At 28.9% G+C, this 22,949-nt stretch overlaps 2 protein-coding genes across 2 annotated transcripts; both read right to left on the reverse strand.

The window, feature by feature from the left end:
• Nucleotides 1-2,750: 2,750 nt before the first annotated feature.
• LOC148239137 (uncharacterized) lies at nucleotides 2,751-5,726 on the reverse strand. Its single transcript, XM_088181297.1, has 5 exons — nucleotides 5,522-5,726; nucleotides 5,190-5,403; nucleotides 4,139-4,486; nucleotides 2,964-3,074; nucleotides 2,751-2,880 (listed from the first exon to the last, which is right to left on the reverse strand). The coding sequence occupies exons 1-5, from the start codon at nucleotides 5,724-5,726 to the stop codon at nucleotides 2,751-2,753; spliced, it is 1,008 nt and encodes a 335-aa protein (XP_088037423.1).
• A 6,522-nt stretch (nucleotides 5,727-12,248) lies between these two features.
• Nucleotides 12,249-21,629, reverse strand: LOC148239138 (uncharacterized). The gene is made up of 5 exons (XM_088190935.1): nucleotides 21,499-21,629; nucleotides 19,978-20,125; nucleotides 15,598-15,827; nucleotides 12,654-12,761; nucleotides 12,249-12,447 (listed from the first exon to the last, which is right to left on the reverse strand). The coding sequence occupies exons 1-5, from the start codon at nucleotides 21,513-21,515 to the stop codon at nucleotides 12,285-12,287; spliced, it is 666 nt and encodes a 221-aa protein (XP_088047061.1). The 5' UTR covers nucleotides 21,516-21,629; the 3' UTR covers nucleotides 12,249-12,284.
• Nucleotides 21,630-22,949: the final 1,320 nt, after the last annotated feature.

Below are 22,949 nucleotides of genomic sequence, written 5' to 3' on the forward strand. Positions count from 1 at the left end.
TTTGTATAACAGTTGAAACATCAACGAAGAATAAATTATGATTATTACTGTAAATATACCGTTTAAACGTAACAAGGGACCAACGAGTTACAACGAGTTAAGAATCAACATAAAAATACCAGCTTTAAACTAAACTATATGAATCTATTTTAATAATTGTAAATTTTGTTATTATATTACATCACTAAATTTCATCATACAACTAATATACAATTAGTATAAGTCCTTTAACTTAGCTATAAGTATTAAATTTATACTTGTAATGCCTTTATGGAAAAGAAAACTGAGAGTGTCTTATTGAATTACATTAGCTTTTATGCGCCCATGCTATACCGCTTTGTCAGAGATAGATGTGAGAGTATATCTCCTTTTCTCTCGCATGTGTGCGGAGAGATGTATGTAACAGAGCTAGAGAGCTAGGGCAAAGCGTCCCGCACGCATCAGACGGCGTTTCAAACGTGCGTCACTATTTTTTTGACTATCGTCATGAGATTTATGTCAAAGCACAGAATATTTTCCGACTTAACAAGTATATTTATTATTTTTACTACGTTAAATAATTGAAATATAAACTAACTTTAGTTTAAATTATATTTATATCGATGGCCTAAAAATATATTAAGCCCGATGAATCGGATCTTAAATTTAAAGGTATAGAATTTCTCTCGAATAACGAAGACGTAATTTAAATTATTAGATTATTGCAATTACGAAGTTAGTGCTTTCCACATTTATATTTAAAACTTGTTGCCGGCTAACGAGTGTGCGAATACCGGACTTTCAACTTTTTTTGTTTTAAATATTAGTTTTACTTCGTTCTGATTTTTCAAATATATTTTTAAATTTAATGGTTCAAATTAGACAATATTATTTAGGGTTTTAAATGATAGTCAAAATGGTTCAATCTATTAAAAACTACTTAATATTTCAAATCATTTGAAAATAGGCTTACACTTGAATAAATATTTCCAGAAGAAAACACTTTATATTATTCAACGTTAGATTTGAAATTTAGATATTTAATGATAAATCAAAATATTGTATATCATTTTTGATTAGGTTTAAAACTTAGCTAAATAATAATAAATTAAGCATTGTACAGTGAAATTTCACTTTAGCGAAGCTCACGGAACCAATGAATATATTTCGGTATACTGAAAATTCGTTATATTGAACGTAAGGAAGATGATATATTTATATTTTATTTTTAATTGCAATATTACAACAGCATCAATATAACCTCTTATAAGGTTGACAGATCGTTTTTTGTCCATGTTTAAGGATACTGTATGAAACACAATAAAATTTGTGAAAAAAATGTTTTATAAAAAAGTTTGAGGGTTAGCGAAACACCTGTAATATCGCTTTTAAACACATCTGGTATACGCCAAGTAAAGGACGAACTGGATTTGGAAAATCATTGTGTCATTCTTAAATTCGTATCAAAATATTTCGTTATACTGAGATCAGTCTTCGTTACAATGAAAACATTTTGTATAAAAGTTTTTCGGGGACAAATTGAAAATTCGTTATACTGAGAATTTCGTTATTTTGGTGTTTGTTACGAAGAGATTTCACTGTATTATTTTTTTAAATAGGTTCGTATTTTAACTAATTATTAATACAACAAAATTATACCAAAATGTTTTCAACATAAAAAATAATATTAAACCGTAACATTTTGTATCATTTATAATAAATAATAAATAAATAATAATAATAAATAGCATAGGTTAGACATCCGCTCAAAAATATCACTGATATTTAAAAATATTTTGTTACACCTTACTGACGCTACAACACAATCGATCACCTAGAGTTAGTGCAATGTGAGCGATTATAGGTCATTGATTGTGTTTTAGCGTATTTTAGACCAGAAACTACACATTTATAAGCTGTTCGTTGGCTGATATATATAGCGTTCCCACTGCGACAGTGCCGATTTGATCGACATTAACTTTCAATCCTCATACATACTAAAGATATATTACACGTTCACGTTTAAGACATACCTGGTTTATTTGCAATTTTAAAATCTAACACATATGTGCATTAAATTGGAAGCAATGATAATGTTTATGTAATATAAAAGGAAAAACTCACTTTTCGGCCTCGGAGCCCGGCGACGGGAATTCAAAATTTGAACATTTCATTACGAAGATTGTTTTATGATTGTTTATCTTGTTTAATTAACGAATTCTTCTAATCCTTAACACATTATGTATATATTTAATTTTTATAGTTATAACACACCTAGTTAATTTGCAAACCGATTATTTATATTCAGTCAAATGACGAATTAATGAAAATTATTGTCGCGTAACAAAATTTTATTATTAAATAATAATTATTTAAAACTGTTGTCATGGTGCTCTTGTTTTATATTTGAATGCTTATTTTTTATTGGTCGAAACAACAGAACGCATTATTGGTGCCTCGGAAAACAACGAAGCAAATTAAATTTTGATTTTATTATTATTTATTATTATAATTAGGTATATTTCCTTTGCTTACGTGTATTATAATACACCATTCATACAAAGCGATATAATTTACAGAGTAGAGAATTGAACGGATAATGTTTCTCAGAGAAGCGGCTTAGAACAATTATATATAAGAAAAATGCACCAATAGGTTAGTAAAAATATTTGTAATACAATAAAAAGCTATTTTTTAAATTTTATTATAAAATGTTTATTTATAAAAAATAATAATATACAAAATTAATTTTACATAATACCAAATACATGTCAACTTAATGGCATATTGTTGATCGATGACGTGCATTGTGGAAACTTTTCTGTGCAATTTTCCCTACTGGCATGAGCAACATCATACGCCTGATGATGCATCATCTTAAACTCTTTTCCGCTCGGCAGTCTAACAAAACGAAATAAAATATTTACATACACATACAATAACATGCAAGAATAAATTGTTTCAAAATATCATATTTAACGTACGTAAAAATAGCTCTCATAATTTCGTCGAGAAATGATCCTTGGCCCGCCTTCTTATCTTGTCCAATCTCGCAAAGAGCTTTCAGCACGCAATGTCTTCCATCGTTGCCCATCCTGTTTTGAATTAGACCGATTAATATTAAGCAGAATGCAATGTTTATATTATAACATAATAAGCGACATCTAAAAACTTTCGTGTTTTAAAGTTTGATTAATTTTAAATTAAAGCAAATAATGCTATTTTTGTGAGTATATAAATATGTATAATATAAAAAATAAAATACTGTACAACAATATTTTTAATAAAAATTCTCATCCTGATTTTAACTGAAATGTGAACTAACAATAGGATCTTATTTCTAAATTATATTATATCAACAAAACCTTGACATTACATATAAATCGTTATTAAAATATTATATAACAACTAATATTCATAGTAAAAATATTTTTGTATGATGGTCAATAAAAATCATCATTATAATATATGATCAAAGCCAGACACATTATTGTAACTTTAGTGATTTATTCAGGTAATACTTTAATTGGGTCATTTGCCGATCAATTTCAATCTATATTTATTTTTTTACTGCACAAGTGCAATGACTTAATTTAGGTGTAAAATTATAAACTAATTACAAAACTGTTGTTTGTCTTTTAGTGTAGGTACACGTGCTAGTAGAAAATTATTTAGACCGTTTTCAATTAACGCGTAACATTACATATAAATCAGATGATTTATTATTTATGGCAAAAACTTATGACAGCATATCAAGACATCAATTATATTGAAAACATACTAAGCTTTTCTTGTAACAAATAATATATAACGTTTTACTTTTACTAATTTATTTTTTTAAGTGTGTGCTAATAATAATAATAAAAAGTATTATAGTCCAGATAAGTTATTTAATTACTGTACTAAAATTGTATTTATGGAGAATTATCGATTATGGTCGATCAATCAGGACACAATCTTAATACTTATTTTTTTTACTATTCTTTGTTATGATGTATTATTATTGTATTAACAAATTATTTTTTCTTGTGAAACAATGATATTTTTTGTAGTAAAGTTTGTATGTATGTACATATATGTATGTGGAGATCAAGTATCACATATATAATAAAACAAGGAAGACGATATAATACAAAGTTAATAAAAAATGCATGCCCACCCCCGTAGCAGCCTTTCGATTTTTTCATACAATTGACTCCGGCTTTGTCTGTGAAATTCAATGGTGTTCCAAGTCATGTGTTCGGTATTCAAATACTTTCTCTCTTCTTGGGCCTCGTGCATGGCTCTCCTATCAATTTTCATAACCGTAGCTCTTTTATTTTTCTTCGCTTTGGCCAACTCATCCTCCTCTTCCGCGTTGTCAGCGCTCCTTTTGGCAAACGTCGGATTTATTGTGATCTTTTTGCGATGGTTCGGATTGGTTTTCTTGCCCTTCGCATATTTCACGTCGTCTATCCTATTGCTAAAGTAATTCTTGGCGAACGGTTGAATGGGCTCGCCTGTGAATCTGCGAATAAAATAAAAAGATCAATGAATGAGATGAGATTTTATTCAAATTGCGCCAAATCTAATCGAGGGCGTACGACCGATATTATAAAGAATATTAAATTCTATAAATTTGCAAGTTTATATCGTCTTAGTATTTTTTTATTGAATGTAAAAAAATACCGAATCAAGATCAAAGTTTATTTCTTAACCAAATTCATAAGAAAAAATACAATTCGTATATATAAAAATATAATATACATATATTTATATAAAACTATATCATTTGTAAATGTATATAAAAGTTTGAATGCAATTTTTTTGCCACAAAATGTTGTAGTTATTTTAGATTATACTCGTAATTTTTCGACACTGAATTCTCCTGCATTTTCAATAATAATTATGATGAGCTAAATATATTTATCATAATAGTATAGCTTAATTATTTACATAATGTAATTATCATGCGCTGATATCAAATCTTATCACTATTATATATCTATTGATAGTTTTGAAAATATATCATAATTTGATATATAAAACAGCATATTTGTTGTAAACATAATTACATCTGCATTACATCCTAAAATTAATTACAATAAAAAATAAAAATAAATGTTTTGCTTTACTTTTTTGTATTTTAGAATTTATCATTATAATTTAGAACCCAAAAATCAATAGATATGTTAATAAAGCAAAAATAATAAATAAAATACTAATCATACCGGTTTATTAATATATTTTTCCCGATAGTCGGCGGTATCTTATAATCACTTCCGTCTATCATCTTCATGGGCTGATCTACTCTGTGCAAAGCCTCTACTTTTTTTCTGTATGGAATATAAGGATCTTCTGGCAACTGCCAGGCCAACGAAGCAGTGGCTCCCAAATAAAAAATGTCAGCAATGCCTATATAAGAGCCGGCGGTCAGGCAAAAAACTGGAAAAAGCACAAACAATGTTTCTTAAAGGCGCCAACGGTACATCAATGGCAACACTACTATCTACGCAGGCAACATCCACTTATCCCATTTACATAAGAAACGATGGTATCTCACCGACTTGCAAGGAGCTTCCAGAGGGGAACACGAGATAACGTCTCCGCCTTGAAAGCGTATTCCCGGGATCTGGTCCATCAATCTCCTCTTGTCTCCTTATTGCCTCTTCTAGGGTCACGGTGCTGTTCGCTTGGCACAGAACGACGCCTAAACAATGACACAATATTAACGCCTTCACGACGCTCTCGTGAGTTATCGCGAACATGTTATTAATTTTATTTTTGATTTTCAATCACATTTTATAAAATGACTGCAAAGTAATGTGTTTGCTTTGACGCGAATCTGACGTGTAGGTACGCGAGAAGTTGTTGTCTGGCGAAGACTTGTGCAAATGACACATGCTTGAAAAGTGAATCGTTACTCGTTCGTTAAGCAGCTTCCATGTGTTTCTTAACGGAATATTATTACAGTTATGGATTTTTCGTATAGACTAGGTCATAGTTTTTCAGTTGTATGCTTTTAATATTATTCTAAAATGATATCATCTGGGTGCTCAAAATATAAGAAATAATATACTTGCTACGCAAAAATTAATCAATCAAATTATTGAAGGCATATTTATTTCATGATATTTTTTTCCTTAACTGTAGATAGTGATTTAACATCGAATACACAAATATTCTGAATAAAAATATATTTACAAATAAAAATAGATTTAATTATTGTATATATGGAAAAAATGTTTTAATGACAAGGAATTATTTAATATATTAGTGCAGAGGTTACTACGCCCCGTATTTAAAAAAAATCCTGTCGCTCCCCCTAATTTCATTTAATAATTTAATTTAATATATAATTAATTAATTAATATAATAATTTAATTTTTAATTTTTAATAATTTAATAGACACATTCTTAAAAGGTAAGAATTTGTTTGTCTTAAAAACATTAAAATAACAAAAAGGGTAACTTATGTGTTTTTAAATACGTTTGTTTTTAATGCGATGGATGAACAAATCACAACAAAATTTATTAAATTGAGTAATATCAATTAAAGTAATACTTGGTGCTACTTTTTCGGGGTCCGGAAAATTTAACCGCCGAAATTCACCGCCAGCAATTAATCACTATCAGTTAACCGCCGCGTCAATTGATCGTATGAACAATTTATGACCTACAAATGATTGCTAGCATATTTATATAATTTACAAAAATTAATTAGTCTTTTAAAATTGATAGTAAGTTTTTTTTAACCATTTACGATAAATAAATACAGAATTACTTATATTGCCCAGTGGAATTATAAAGCAATTGTTTGATACGTTTAAACTGGCCTAGTTAAAAAAATTACATTCATGCCATCAAAAATAAAAATTTACTGTTACAGTTGCAAAACGTCTATTTGGTGCTCTAACCCAAATAATAAGTATAGTTTTTTAACTTCCATTAGTTAGATATGGGTTTTAACAGAAAATAGACGTTTCGCAACTATCTAATTGAGTTACATAAACATTTACAATTTAAACCTCTTAAAAAACATATTGTTTTAAAAAAATAATTTCTTATACTTGTCACGCCGTCAATCAACCATTGAATTAGCGAGTTTGTATATTTTATCCCATTGTTTCTAGACGGTAAAATATGCTTCGATCATTTGTAGACTAATTACCGCGACGATCAATAGCTGGCGGTAAATTGCTGACAGTGAATTGTTCTATTTTTTCACTCCAAAACGTGGTAGATATTTTAATTAAATGGCAGCTATTACAGAAAATTCTCTTTAATATCAATATAATGTTTCAAATGGTAACAGGACATTTCAAAAACTATTTATTTTGATTAAACAAAAATTAAACAAGAGTTTTAGTCTCAACTTTTGTTTTAATGAAATATTGCATGAAATTATATCAGTTGCTAATTTTAAAAGGTAATTCAAATGCTCTTCATAGACAAATATATTCTGTGCACAAATCTTGCAAAAGTTTAGTGAAAATAATGTTCTCCAAAAGTAATTCTAAAGAAAAAAACAATATGAACATTTTTTTTGTATTTCGAGATTCCCATAGCTCTAATATTTTTATAAATGTTTTCACTTTGTCTTTTTGAATCTGTAGATGCATTGTGTTCCTTGCATTGATTTATTTAAAGCACTAAATTTAAAAAAATGAAACTAAAAAAGCAAGTTTATTAATAAATTTATCATATTTATAAATCATTGCTTTTTCTTAAAATTTTCATCAAATAAAATCATAATTTTCTTTCTAAGCATCTTTATCTACTTGTGTTGCCTTATTAAATTGTATTGCGAATTTTGAAGTACAGTCAAGAAACTAACTGATCGAAAGATCTTCAGATATATCCATCAATTCTTAATATGATTCGCAGAACATAATTTTGACCAAATCAATATCTGATGAAAAAATAAGCTAAGAAAAAATAGATAATAATTTATGCATTCCTTTGGAAATATTAGGAATAAATTTATAATAAAAGCTCTAGTTTAAAAACCGCTTTAATATTATCTAAATATATATATTAAAATAAAGTAAATTGTATAAAAAACAGCATTATTGTTATTGTTAGGCATCCAAACACGTTTTAATTAAAAAAATATTTTGGATAGGAATATAATTTAAAAAATTTAATTATTTACTTAAATAAATTATATTATTCATAAATTATAAAAATATAAAGCTTTTTAAAATTAATACTATTCTTTGTTGATTATTGTTGTTAATTAGTACGATAATAATTAAATTGTTGAAATCTAAATTGCTCACCTTATATTATAACACATCAAGTATCGATGCCAGTTGAAAGTTTTCCGAAACAAAGTGCAGCCGTTTAACGGAAGTGGTGGGTCAATAAGGGTTGTTGCAATTTAACCGATAGTTTGCAGCGGCAAACCGTTGACAAACTCTACAAAGTTAAACTTTGTCGCAGGACTAACTGGTGTTACGTGTTACATGTTACAGTCGGCTAATTAATGGACGACCGTGCGCTTCGATGACTTAATCGCGATAATTATTTAATTTGCTTGCAAATTAGTCATTTTCAATCACGCATCAAGGTGATTGATTCAATTCTAGTAATTAAATAGAATAATATATTTTTTGCTTGTGGCTATACTTCAAATCAGCCAATACCAATGTTATTTATTTTATTATATAATATATTCCCTATTAACAGAAGTAGCTCATTATTAAAAAAATTTTAACTACAAATATGTACGACCAAACTCAATTTTAATTCATCCGTGAGATTGGGAAAATCTAGGTAGACCTTATCTGTGATGATCGATCATAATTATAATTATATAATTATCATTACTTCTGATCTCCCAGACACGAAAGATATTGAAAAACATCAAGGTCCTTATGGGTTTCAAACACGGGTCTCTCATGTCAATAGTCAAATCCCTCTCCTGTAATGTAATATTTTACAAATAAACAAGTTAATATGTAAGATATGAACATATTTAAAAAAAATGTATATAATTATTACTACATAAATTATTTGATCAATTTCATACGGTGCTTACATTACCGTTATAAAACTTGAGATCATCATGAATACATGACTGACCCAAATTTCGTTCACACCTCATTTATTATCACAAATTTAATTTAGTATTTCGTGGGCTTAACACAAACTGAATGTCATTCTTCAACTGACCGGCCGCATGTTCTTAAGAATATGATTCATTTCGTTCATAGTTTATAAACTAATAGTAAAAAATGTTACTGAAAAAACACGCGTTTATCATATACATACTATCGACAATGATTTGCGAAAGTTTGACTTCAGAAAATTCGCAACCAAAGAAGCGAGTGAGGCGATACCTTAATTTCATAGATAACAGCGTCGTATTTGTAAGTATTATTTTTGTCATTCTTATTATATATATATAAAACCGTGTATAAATCGACCCTTTAAAATCGAGTGATTTTCACAATACCCTTATTTAAGGATTTATAAATATAAGACAAAATATAAACCTCCACCATTAGCCTAATTAATTCATTGAAATTGCGACTACGAATGAACATAAACCTTTGAGTATTCACACAAACACATGCACGCATACAGACGAAAGCTTTTGCGAGGATTCGTGCATGAGTTATGTGAGGCGTAGCGTTTATTTTAAATATTTAAAATGATTTATTTCCTTATATGTTTGTACGTTTTGCAGGTTCGTTTGAATAGCAAACACAATATGGTCAGAGAAACCAGAATATATGCTCAAGGCACAGGTTTCAGGGTGAATTATATTGTACCGAAGAGGAAGTACAGAAGGCGTCATAAGATTTTCAGGAGAGATGTGTATCAAAATCTTGAAGAGCTAATCATGCAGTAATTTTCATTTTTATTTAATTCTAAATTTTATGAAACTGATTTACTATAATATGAAAACTTTGTTTAGTCACGGCTTTGACGGTAGAGCCTGCGTCTTGAAACAATTGTGCGAAGCTTCCAAAATAGTTACTCCCCAAAGCAATATTTTACTTAAACTTTTCAAGAAAGTGTTCACGTGCGTATATTTCATAATATATAAATGTATATGCATATGTAATATTTTTTTAAATATTTTTATTTCAGAATACCGGAAGGAGATGACTCGTACTTCCCGTATTTGCAATCTGAAAGATGTGAAGAATTGAAAGATCATTGTCCATTATCTTTATTAGAACTTCAAAGATACACAGATGAATAATATTTTGTATAAATTTATAATTTATATTTTTGTAATTAATTATTATAAGTTTTTTGTATTAACGCAATTTTATCTGTAAGTAAAAATCATGCATAAAAAGAAACTGTTGTATTTAATTTTATATTAATTTAAACCTTCAATATATAAAAGTTTTTACGCAATTAAAATTACTAGAAGAATGTATTTTGTTATAAAAGCAAACTTTTAAATATTGTACATCTTAAATAAGTATATTTTTCGAATGTCATAGGCTGTAATAATATCTGATGTGTGCAGCGAATATTCGAATAGCTTATATATTCGAAAATATCATATACATATAATCATATTAGATAAAATAAAAATACAAATCATCAAGGCTATTTATTATAATTTTAGAGAAAAAATACTTCAAACTTTAAATCAGTACAAAGTTGAATTTTAATTATACTTGCTGTCAAAAATACAACTAATTAGTATGTCTAAAAAAATATTACCATAATAAATTATTTTAGACAGACTAAAAATTTACTATTATTTATATCGATTTTAAGAAATAAAATATAATACTATTGAAAAAATAATAGTATTGAATTCGTCCACAGCACGACAATATAAGTAATTTATGAAATTTCGGTTATTAAAATGTGTTATTAATTAGCTATTATGGCCATGACTATTATTAATAATATAAAAATAAGATGATAAGCCTTATTGCGCTTTAGATAATGGATACATTTCACTATAATTCCACACAAATACTTTACGAAGAGTCAGATAAATATTTAAATAACGAAAAATGAGCAAATATAATTAGTATTCAAACATGTATATTTACTGAAATAATAAACATTTATCATCTGAGAAAGTTTTAATGTTTGTCACATTTTTTATATTACTGATTTGAGACGGCTCTATCAAATCACAGAATTTATGCGAGCCAATTACATAGTTTCTTAGATACAGCAACAAAAATGTACGACTTAAATGTAAACGGTCTTGATGGCCAATCCGGCGATCGATAGCCAAGTAGAATAACAATAGTATTATGCGTTCCTTTCTAGCAAGCGTGCATCTTTTTAAGCAGTTTTAATAGTTATTTTGGCTGTATGGATATTTACAAAAATTACCGCAATTGTTTGGTCACCAGATCTCTCTCACATTGTTGTGTTAAATACTTGTGTGATTTTATTTGGCGATAAATCAATTACAAATGAAACAAATGAAAAATGAAAAATTTTCCTTTGTTTCAAATGGTCATTAAAATGACCATAAATTATTACAAATTGTGCAAGTGGGTTAAAGCATCCAGAATTTTTTCCACATAATAAAATATACATAAAAAAAATATAAAAGAAAAATAATGTATAAAATGTACACATGCGCAATAACTCAATATTTATTTTATTCTACTTACATAACAAACAATATTTTTTTTAATTACAAGGCTATTCTATTTTTAGTTAACAACAGAATATTTATACATTTTTGTTTTGGTTTAAACAATCGAGTTTATTTTAATATTTATAATGTAATTAATTTTACTACCGATATACATATATTAAACTACTTTTTTTATCTTATAGCGTATTGGTAAAGTACAGAAATTAAAGTCGAGTGATTCCTACAATATAAAGATTATCTTAATAATAAATATATTCATCCAAGCTCTCGGAATAATTCAGTAAAAAAAATTTATAAAAATAAATAATTTAAAACTATTTACAACTCTATAAGAACTTTATAATATACCAAATTAAAATAATATTATATTTGGACATTCGTATTATTTTATTTAATAACCGAAATGGTAATTCATAATATCAATTTTTGCTATTAACTACATCAAAAATTTATAAGCTTATTGTATAACATTTTTGTGCAAATTTCAAGCTTTAAAACTTATCGTTTATATTGAAAAAAACAACACAAACAAAAAAGATCAGACTCATATAATCTTGTTATATAATAAAATATTATTTTAAATGTTCAAGTTACTTAAATACTTTGTAAGCAATTTAATAATAAATAAAATACAAATTAAGATAAAATTGTATTTATTTAATAAAAAAATAATTATAAAATATAATCCTATGTTACATACGAGCTATGTACTATGTGCGAGTGCAGTTTACTCTAGTACTGATATCATATCAAATAACCCATGACCATCAGGGCATTTACGGTACAAATCTCGACAGTCAAACATTTGCTCACCAGCCATCCTGGCTGCTCCGTAATCAGCATATTTGCCTTCGCCTAGCATATTTTCGAGTGTTACGTTGTAATTGGGTCTGAAATTTATATAAAATAAATATTATTATTATACTCGTACATGATAAATGAAAATATTAATGTTTCAAAAAATCACATAAATTGCTTGTTTTAAATATATATTTTTTAATAATAAATAAAAATATTTGTAAAAATACTAATGAAATATTTTGTTAGAAAAATTTGTTAAAATAATTAGTTTAAGTAAATTGTGTGAAATAATTACGTCAACAGCAAATGCATTAGCTCTCCCATATAACCGTTGTGATCAATCGGTGTTTCAGCCGCTTCACAAATAGTCCTCAGTAAACATTCTCTTCCGTTTACACCATATCTGTAAATTTATTTTCTAGTCAGATTACGTATGTAATATATACAGACATACATATTAAATACAACGTTTTAAAAAACAGATTCGTCGAATTTAAGTAAACAAATAAAAAAATCAACAAGCGTTTTTAGCTAAGATATCTATAAATAGTAGTATAAATATAATGAGCTTACATTTTCAATATTAATACTGAAGTAGTCTTATTTATATTGTCAGTTATTAAAACTCTACATCAAAACGAATGACAAATTTCAAGGAGACGGTATTATTTTAAATAATCAATATACAATACCGTATAGAAAGAAGAACTAATTCCAGATTCGAAATCACATATGTAAATAAATGGATTACTGTTAGTTTTTGTGGCAAAAGCTTATTTTACACCATTAAAATGTGACTGTTTTTTTATACTTAAATGATATTCTCTATGAGCTGAAGTTGCTCAATATTAAAAAAATATTTAATTAGATTTATAAAGTCCAAGAAAAACTATTGAAACTATATTTATATATTAATCACTATTTTATTTTTTCTCCCGGATACGATACAAATTAAAATACATCAGGGTTCATATGGAATTCAAACCCATGACTTTAAAGTAAAAGTCCCTGACTTATACCACTCGTCTATCGTGCTGGTTTTTAAATTGTATATTACGGTTTTAATTAAATGCAACTTATGCTATTAATTATATTATACTGTGATGTTTATTTATGTGTTTGCTCGCAATTAAAGAGCTTTCCTTTTGCCCTGGCCTTATGTACATACAGTCAGGTGAGCGCTGAGCGTGAAAATTCAACGCGAAAATGTAAAATTTTCCGCGCTTGTTGACTCAGTCAGCTAGTGGAAAATTCGAGTTAAGATTTTCCGCGGCATCACACATCGATACAAATGATGATGAAATATAAAGTAGAATATACAAATTGAAAGTCGATGCAATCTGCAGTACATATCATTATTTTTCAATAATGCAAATTATAATGTTTTTTTTATTAATCTGTGGGCTTTTTCAAATAAATATGTTTTTCGGAGCAACTATTATATATCAAGTGTGTATTACGAGATACATTCCTTTTTGCTCGCTCGCGTGTTAAGTGACGAGAGGGAGTGAGAGATAAGGGCGTGCGTTACATGCGCTCTGCACGCCCATTTCTTCTCACTCACTCTCGTCACTTAACACGCGAGCAAGCGAAAGGGAATGTATCTCACCGTACGCGCCTGCTATATATATTAGAATTATTTGATACAGATAAAATCAACCAATTTGTTTACGTGATCGGTAGCTACTGATTGTTTTTTTTTATTTTGGTATCATACCAAATGGATTTAAAATGATTTTTAATTCTGTATAAGTGTACAATAAAATCAAAATTTTATTTTTTTTGCTCTTCGAATCAAATACATTAGATCATAACAACAAAAGTAATTGCGTTACTTCATGCTATTCTATATAATTAATACGAATCAAGACAAGGGATTGAAAAAACGATTGCCAACTGTTTCGGCGGGATATTTAAGAACAAATTTTTATAGTTCTTGAAATGTCTCTTTTAATTCAGAATAATTTATAAAAAAATTGGTTTATAGATTGGAAAGCTCTTGTTAAAAAAAAATTAGAAGTCCTAATGGACGCTGAGGCTAGACACTTGAGATTTGAGAAAAAGTAGTTTATTTTGTTAATTATGCTTAACATTGAAATAAATTTTAACTAAACTTTATATATATGTGCATATAATTAAATATAAAAAATATCATAATAGTCAAATTAAACAGGATAAACATATTTAATTGGCTTACACAACTACTAGATATCAATCCAATAGAGAATTTGTGGTATATTGTAAAGATGTTGGTAATAAAACCCGAGCGACGATTACTATAGCTCACATACAGGCGGCGGTCACTTAACCCTTTATGTGCCAAAGTACCTTGGCATAATATACGAACGTAATGCCAGTCATTGTTTAAAAAAAACAAAAGTACAAGTTGCTTATGACAGCCCTGGAGACATTAAAATTTTTGTCATTTTATGAATGCTATAGTGTGGTTTTAATTTAAAAAGTTGCTACATAAATGACTCTAAATACTTAAAGTCTTGTAATTTCATTTCAAAGAATAAATGCGAATTTTGGCGAGAGCTTCGTAGAAAGCTCGTAACAATACGGTCGCGACTCGATAGAGCTAATAAGACCGTTCGTTCGAAACTGACGAAAAAGTAGCTCATGATCACAATCTTTGTCGAATGCTTTTAAAAAATCAGTATAGACTACGTCGACTTAGATTTTAGAATCGAGGGATTTTGTTACCGTCTTTGAAAGGCGTAAGAACGACGCGAACAAAAGGAGTGTTGTCGGTCTACTAGCCCTTACTAACAATGATTGTGAAGAATTATATCAAACAACTCAGCAGGCGCCGAAGGAACGGCGATTGCTCTGAAATTTTCAATACAATAGCAATAAATATAATATTTTTGTACAAAAGCTTTCATCATGACAATATTACAATTAGTTAATTGATTCCGGCTCACTGTGCTCCGGATATAACCCATCCAGAATCCTGGTCAGACATTTTTCCGAGACAATCCTTCAATATGAAAAATTATCAGCCTTTGTTAAGATCTTTATTAACAATGAAACGATGAGCTAGAAGCGCCCTTGTAAATGATTAATAGAACATCATTACTTTGAATATACTAAATAGTATGTACAAGCACGTAGCGCGAAATTGCGATATTCTTGAAAAACGGTGTCAGATTATTTTGTAGCAAGTCTTTAACAATGTATGATTGTGTATGTATATAAATTTGCCGCTTTTACATTACAGCATCTATTATTCATACCGATTGAGAGCGTTTTCCATGGTATTATAAAACACGTATCTGTCTTGTTCATATCTCACTGCGTCGCCGTCTTCGCTTCTCTTTTTCCTCGCAACGTACGTCACGTATGGATAATATTTCGAGAATATAGTGTTATTTGGCGGAACGGGAAACTGATATTGGATGTTATATGCGAAAATCAGATTAATATTGAGCGGATTCTTCACCGGTATACCCCAGCCGAGGAGCAGCTGAAAAGAAAAATAAAATAATAAATACATACGCACTCATGAAAGGAAACCCTACAAACACATCTGCGAAGCTTAATCCGGAGCCAATTAGAATTTCCACGAAGTTTAATTATGTTTATTATAATAGAAGCGCTCAACCATATATAATCGCATTCCTAAAAAAAATATTTGCCAAAATGTAATATATCATCAAATATGATTTATTACATCAACCTGCAACACTCGAAAAATTTGCATTTTTAATTTTAATTTACTTTTTTATAATATATTTTATTTGTCTTTCCCATAAAGTTTTTAATTTTACTACATTGCATAAAATAAGAATATCTTGAATAAGACTAATTAGATAGTTTTCAGTCGATTTCAAAATACTTTAATCTAGACAAAATAAATTTGAACTATAGGACTTAAAATAAAAACATTTCCTGGAAAATGTGTAGAGATGGTGAGATGATATTATAATAACCCATAAATGGATAGTAATATAATGAAACTAGAGCGACAACTTTATATAGGTTTTCCACAACTTAAAACATATAAATGTGCCTCCAAGAGGGAAAAAGCAAATTCCTTCTAATTTACATTTATTTTATTTAAAGAAAACGATGTTTATTTCACTAAAAATTTGAAATAATTTAATATTAGCACACACAATTAATAATTACATATACAAAAAAAAGACGCATTTAAGACAAAAATAAAAAACCTAATAAAAATTAAAAATCAAACAAAATATGGCAAAATTATCTTGAAAAAATTATGAAAAACGCCTTAATAAATTAAGAACAGGTTTCGTATCCCTAAGAAAAGTAATGGGCAAATATATGTTATAATACTGTAAGATCCATGTAATATATAATGTAGTAAACGTATTTTTATTTACAATTGGTTGACAATGGCCAAAAATTGCCGCTATAAATTGCCATTATATATGTTTAAATACTTTTTGATTTCTTAATCGCGGTTAATGATAACATACAAAAGAGTTTCAGAAACCCTTTCAGTTACCTACATCGCCTTTTATTCGCAATTCTCTCGAATGACAAAAAATATAAGATACGTGTTCATATGAAAAGAACCCCTTCAAAAACACGCGCCGGGTTTAATTCGGTACGCAATTAGAGCTTCTGAGAAGTTTAATTATATTTAGAAGACGCTCGTTGCGAGCCAGCAGATCGGGGTCCATTCACGGTCCCGGCTCCAGGGTTGGCAAGACGAGAAGCCGCTCCGACGAGTGACCATTGTGAGGGGTTAAGTTTTAATGGCTTTTCAAAAGGGTGGGCGCAATGTAATTAAGCACGATTTTATCCACCGTCCACTTGGGGTAATCGAATTTGGGTTTTTAACCCAAATCGCTCCGTGAGCGTATTTTTTAATCGAAATTAATAACTGAGCGCTTGTGTGTTCGAGTATATGAAAAAAAAACATGAGCATGACGCATTATGTTATATAACAATAAATATTTTTAATAAATCAAAAAGATGATCTTCATTTACAGAAGTATTATAAAAATTAATAAATAAAATCGCCTAGTTTCGGTTTAAATACCGTGCAAATGGCAAAATAACTTCTTTCTGCAGAAAATAATTATAAACTTTACTCACTTATCTGCTGCTGCTTTTAGATTTTGTACCAAAACAAAGCTTTTATTTAAAAAAAATAAAACTAGTGATTGGAGTGAAACAAATAATCACGACACACCTATTTGGTTTTTAATGCATGATGTATGTAACAATAAATCAAGAAAAGAAAGTTTGCGCCAATATTTTCCCCGATGTAGTGCAAACTTTCGATAAAATCTGGAAGTGAATCTACTCCCTAAATCATACAGTAAAATACTCGTTTATTTGATCAATAGTCTGCCGCCATCTTTAAAGTAAATAAAATAATATTGGCAATTGAATAAAATGTAGAGAAAATTTTACAAACATAAAAAAAAACTTCTTGCAATTGCAATAAACTATAAAAAGTTACTCATGGCAACATAGGTAAATATTTTCTGAATACATTAGATTCTAATGAATTCGATCAAATAAGCACATAAATAAAAAAATTACAGAACCGTAAATCTGCAGCTAATGCAAGACTGTCAGTGAACAACAAGTATTATTCGAGAAAAAACGTAAATGAACGCGTGAGATTTATCTTGGGAGTTTCAATATTCCAAGTCCTGAAATTTGTCATAAGACACTATCATGACTTTATCAGAATCAGAAAGTTATAAACATTCTTAAGCAAATATTTTATTTTAAATAATCGAGGATGACGGTTTAGGAGTAGGTGAAAAACCGTTTAAGAGTAATGGGCCCGCAGTATGCACCGCTGAGACAGCATGCTTTTAATAAAAAATAATTTATATGACAAATAAATAGAAAATTACAAATTCGACCAGGTGTCATCACACAACGAACTGCAAGCTGAGAAAAGATTTTATATTCTCAAACGAGACGGCCACTGTAACGAGACGGCCAACCGTCATGTTGAGGATTGCTAGATATGCCCGTATGTGGTGCTCCTATTGCTCGAATTTCACTATGATGTTACGTAGTGCTAATTTAACAGCGTCTTCAAAGCCCCGTGTGACGCATTTAAAGATATTTTGTTCCCATTTTAATACTTGTGGAAGATGATCTTGTCATTGTCAAAGCCAGAAAAGAAGAAACTCGTTAAATCTAATTTTTTTATCAAATATTATGTTTATTATGCGATGAAATTATATCTTTACTAAAAAAAACAATACACGATATCTACAAATTGTAGGAAATAAACATAGAAAAAATCAGCATGTTACTAATGTCAGTTCATAAGTAGTCCATTTATTAACTAATAAAATTAAATCATTTACCGATGCTGAATTAATAAGGTCGTGTATGATTGTTGCAGCTTTATCTATTATGCTGTCGGCGAGAACAGTTGCTAGAAGTGTTGATCATATTGTGAGTAACATCAATAGCCAATTTAATAGCAAAGTAAATGATTTCGAAGGACTTTCCTCAGTGATTCCTAAATTGCTGAATTCAGATTTTCCTAAGGCGCGCTATGTCAAATTATAACGAGTGCACTATGCAACATATCAATATGTTGTTTAATTAAAGGGTTAAGAGAAAAGAGTAAAAACTGTAGGAAACCGTTTTTAAAGGTCAATGTAAACAGTTAGTTACTAAGTGCGCTGTATAGTAAATATCTTATCTATCATATGTTATCGAACCAGTTGTGTCAGCAATGAACTTAACAGTTTTTTTTATCAAAATGGAAGCCAAGTATCCTGATTTGCTCTACTAAAAAGCAATTCGAAGGCTCAGTCCTAGTATTATTTTATTGAGATTTGTTGTTAAATTTTTCTTAACGAAAAAAAACGCTATTATTAAATACGGAATAGCTTTATAAATGAGATTTTGCTGCAAATATCATGACATTTTCTGGCGAATTTAACTGCAAACTACAATGAAAAACTTTGCTTAGATATTAAACTTACACTGTGGTAGTCTTTTCAACAACTGGTGTTGATTAAGTCACCAGTCATTGTAAACTGTTTAAGGTATACATCATTATATCAAAAATGCGACGGATATATTTTCTGAGCTCGAACTACAGAATACATTTTGATGTTTAAAAATCCATTTTACTGTGCAATCATGATAAAAGGCAAATTTCAAGAAAAAAACTAACAGTCATTCAGGTGACGAATATGGTCAATTAAGATCATATGCTTGGAAATTTATATTATTATTTTACAGCACCTATGTGAGAAAGATGGAGTACATAAAATCACACTTTTTGGTCAACATTAACATATGACCATTTGCAATAAATTTTAACGATAAGTAACAAACTTCGAACCTTAGTTTGATGAAATTTTACCTTTAAAAAAGCAATTACATTATTTGTATAAAATAGCCTATAACTAGAGACACGTATTTTGTGAAATTGGCGATCGGTGCCAAAATTCATCAAATTTGATTCGAATAGATAAAATATACAAATAGATGCTGAAATTTTAATTTTTAGAGAAAATTACGTTTTTTTTATTTATTTTTAAATTCACTTAAGCTTTGCTTTTTAGCCTACTGAGCCAAAAATATGTTCGATCCGCTTGCCAACCCCTGCATTAGACAAATACACTACCGGATTTATACGCAAAAAATATTACCTTAAAAGTTCCACCCTCATTGAAAATCATAGGCAAATTTCTCTTTTCTCTGTGATGAGAACTTTCCATAGACAGATCCAAATCCTTAGCTTTCGAACAATACCAGCTTAGAATATATAGTACCACAATCATTAACGGTAAACGATACCTGAAAAAAATATATAAAATTAATCAATTGCACCGAATTTTTTCATACCTTAATATTCACTGCACGATCGTGTTTCATTTAGCGCCCTATTAAATCCGTTATAGTAATTTTACATAACGTTCACGTCATTTGAAATATTTGGTAACTTCATGTCGATAACCAGAGTACGGTAAAAAAAACTCTATAACGCTACGTCAGGGCACATTTATTCGATTTGTATCAATTCAATGTGTGATTTTTCACCGTTATGGTTAAATTCAATTTTCACAATTTATTGAAACAAGGTAAAACGCATAACGTTTTGTTTGTTACGTACAAATTGAACGAGCGACATTGTCAATTAGCTTCCATTATGAAGTTAGTCGCGAATGAAATTATTCTAATTAATGCGGGTGAAAAATGCGCGCGACGGACTTGCAATTTGTTTATATTATTCATGTTGAAAAAAACTGACGTGCTTAATTTTTGTACTAATTTATCATAAAAATGTTTTGAAAAATATATCAAATGCTTACAGTGTCTTAAATACAAAAAAACTGATTTTTTAAAACATATGTGGCGTCTAAAAGCAATATATTGCATAGTTTTTAATATATGTAATCTCGAAATAAATGTCGTGTTTTTTAATGAATCAAATCTCAAATCAAAAGTCATCTCTATATGTTTATATTAATAATTTAAAATATTTTATAACCCTTTTCTACTTTTCAGTCAATTTTTCAATTCATTAACATTATGTTGGAGGCATTGGTGCAAAATATACCGATAGCACATTTTCACATCGTCTGCATTTTAAATTATTACGTCTAGAAAGTATTGCCTCGATCAAAATTAATGATAGTCAGAAGGAGCAGGGTCTGAAGAGTCATGTGGATAAGATAAAAACCTTCTAGCCAAGTTCCTTCAAATCAAAAGTCAATTTGACCACACGCATCGTTGAACTATTCAACTTTTGTTAAGAAGTACTGCTATTTTTAACTTCCCCGTGCAACTTCTTGTTATTGTTATGCCTATTTCTTAACTTTGGTTATTAAATGAGAAATAATCAAAAAATAAAATATTTTCTCTAAATCTAAGACATCCTCCGCTGAAAGTGCATGATTTATAAATCCATTTCTAAACAATTCATCGTCGAGACAATCCAAAGAACGAAAGATTATTTATATATGTACACACAACTAACGAGTTCATAATAAATTTTTTTACTAACAAGTGAATAGATTAATAAATTATACTACAATAAATTAATAGTAGATCAGGGTGGGGGTAAAAAAAGCATTGATTTTATTCACAACTATCAAAAAATATATCGTGTCAGAAAAACACTACAATTAATTATAAATCCAATAAAATTTATAGAAAGCGGTACTCACCAGTGCATCTTGGACATAGGTATGTAATATATCTGGTTTAATAGTTTAATGTTCTCCCTTCTGTAAACCACAACACGTTTCGGTCGTCGTGTGTGGGAACGTGGAAAAATATAAACGCTGAGATGGCTGAAGCTGTTGGCGGCAGACGAAGCCGGCTCTAATTGGACGAGTAAATCTTTCTACAGTGCTTCCATCTGTCGAATCGAATAATGGCCATGTCTTCCCGCCGTGTACTCCGGTTCAAAAATACTGTCCTCACACCACAACACCTCAGCAAATCTTGTGCTGTCTAGTAAGAACGAAAATGCTTGGTTTTGTCAAAAAACATTAGTTTTGTTAAAAATCAAATGAATTACGTTTTATATTTTTTAATTTAAAAATAGCACTGAACAACAAATTTACCTCACAAAGTATAAAAATATATATAGTTCTTTAACATGTTTAAAAGACCTCAACTTACAATCTCACTAAATATAAAAATAATAGGTTCCTTAGAAATATTTATGGACACAAAACAAGGGTCTAAAACTGGTGTTAAAGACCTTAAATAGCTTTACTTGTTGTACTAAGGATAGTAACTTTTAGTTTTTATGAATGTTTTTTGGCCTTAAACATATATAAGAGACCTAAAAAATCATCAAAAATTGGACTAAGTATATATATAAACAGAACTTATATTTAAGGACACAAAATACGTAATGTAGAATCCAAAACATGTTTTAAAACCATAAGTAACAGCACTTTTTGTACTAAGCTAATATCAAGCTTTTTATGATCTTTAATGATCGATGAGACGTCTAAAAGACCTCAAAAATCAACAATAATTGGACTAAGTATAGAAATGAAAGGATTTTTATGAATATTTAGACACAAAACACGAATTTTAGGGTCTAAAACACGTGTAAAAGTTCGTATATATCATCACTTGTTGTTTATGGTGCTTCATAAAAAAATTGATGATGCTTTATAAGTTTAAAACACGTGTAAATGACTAAAAAAATCAACAGTAATTGGACTCATTATATAATCAAAGGGATTTTATGTATATTTAAGGATACAAAACACGTGTTTTTGCGTCTTAAACACGTGTTAAATTCCATTTATTATCACTAGCTTTTTATGGTATATTATGGGTCTAGAACATATGTAAGACCTCAAAAATCAACAATAATTAGATTAAGTATATAAATAAAAGGATCATATTATATATTTAAAGACAAAAAACACGTGTTAAAAAACAGCAGTATTCTTATCTTAATATATCTAGCTTTTTATTGTGCTTCATGGATTTAAAACACATGTTAAAACCTTAAAATCAACAATAAATGGAATAAGTACTTAATGTTTGTTTATAGGAACAAAACACTATGTGTGTTAAAAACGCAAAAACGCGTTTTAGAGGCTAAAACACAATTTAAAGTCCTTGTATATCATCACTTGTACTATGTATT

The sequence above is a fragment of the Plectrocnemia conspersa genome, unplaced genomic scaffold (assembly GCF_051122295.1).
Source record: "Plectrocnemia conspersa isolate PC_06_02 unplaced genomic scaffold, ASM5112229v1 ptg000001l, whole genome shotgun sequence".
Classification (NCBI taxonomy): domain Eukaryota; kingdom Metazoa; phylum Arthropoda; class Insecta; order Trichoptera; family Polycentropodidae; genus Plectrocnemia; species Plectrocnemia conspersa.

Bases quoted from the DNA above. Each gene is read 5' to 3' on its own strand.
- LOC148239137 (XM_088181297.1), bottom strand. From the start codon at position 5,726: ATGTTCGCGATAACTCACGAGAGCGTCGTGAAGGCGTTAATATTGTGT. The intron at 4,487-5,189 runs GTATGATTAGTA...TTTTATTCGCAG, and splicing joins AAAAATATATTAATAAACCG to ATTCACAGGCGAGCCCATTC. The intron at 3,075-4,138 runs GTGGGCATGCAT...AATTCAAAACAG, and splicing joins ATCGAAAGGCTGCTACGGGG to GATGGGCAACGATGGAAGAC.
- LOC148239138 (XM_088190935.1), bottom strand. The intron at 12,762-15,597 runs GTATGAATAATA...ATAAATTTACAG, and splicing joins ATGGAAAACGCTCTCAATCG to ATATGGTGTAAACGGAAGAG. The intron at 12,448-12,653 runs GTAATTATTTCA...TATAAATTTCAG, and splicing joins CTAATGCATTTGCTGTTGAC to ACCCAATTACAACGTAACAC.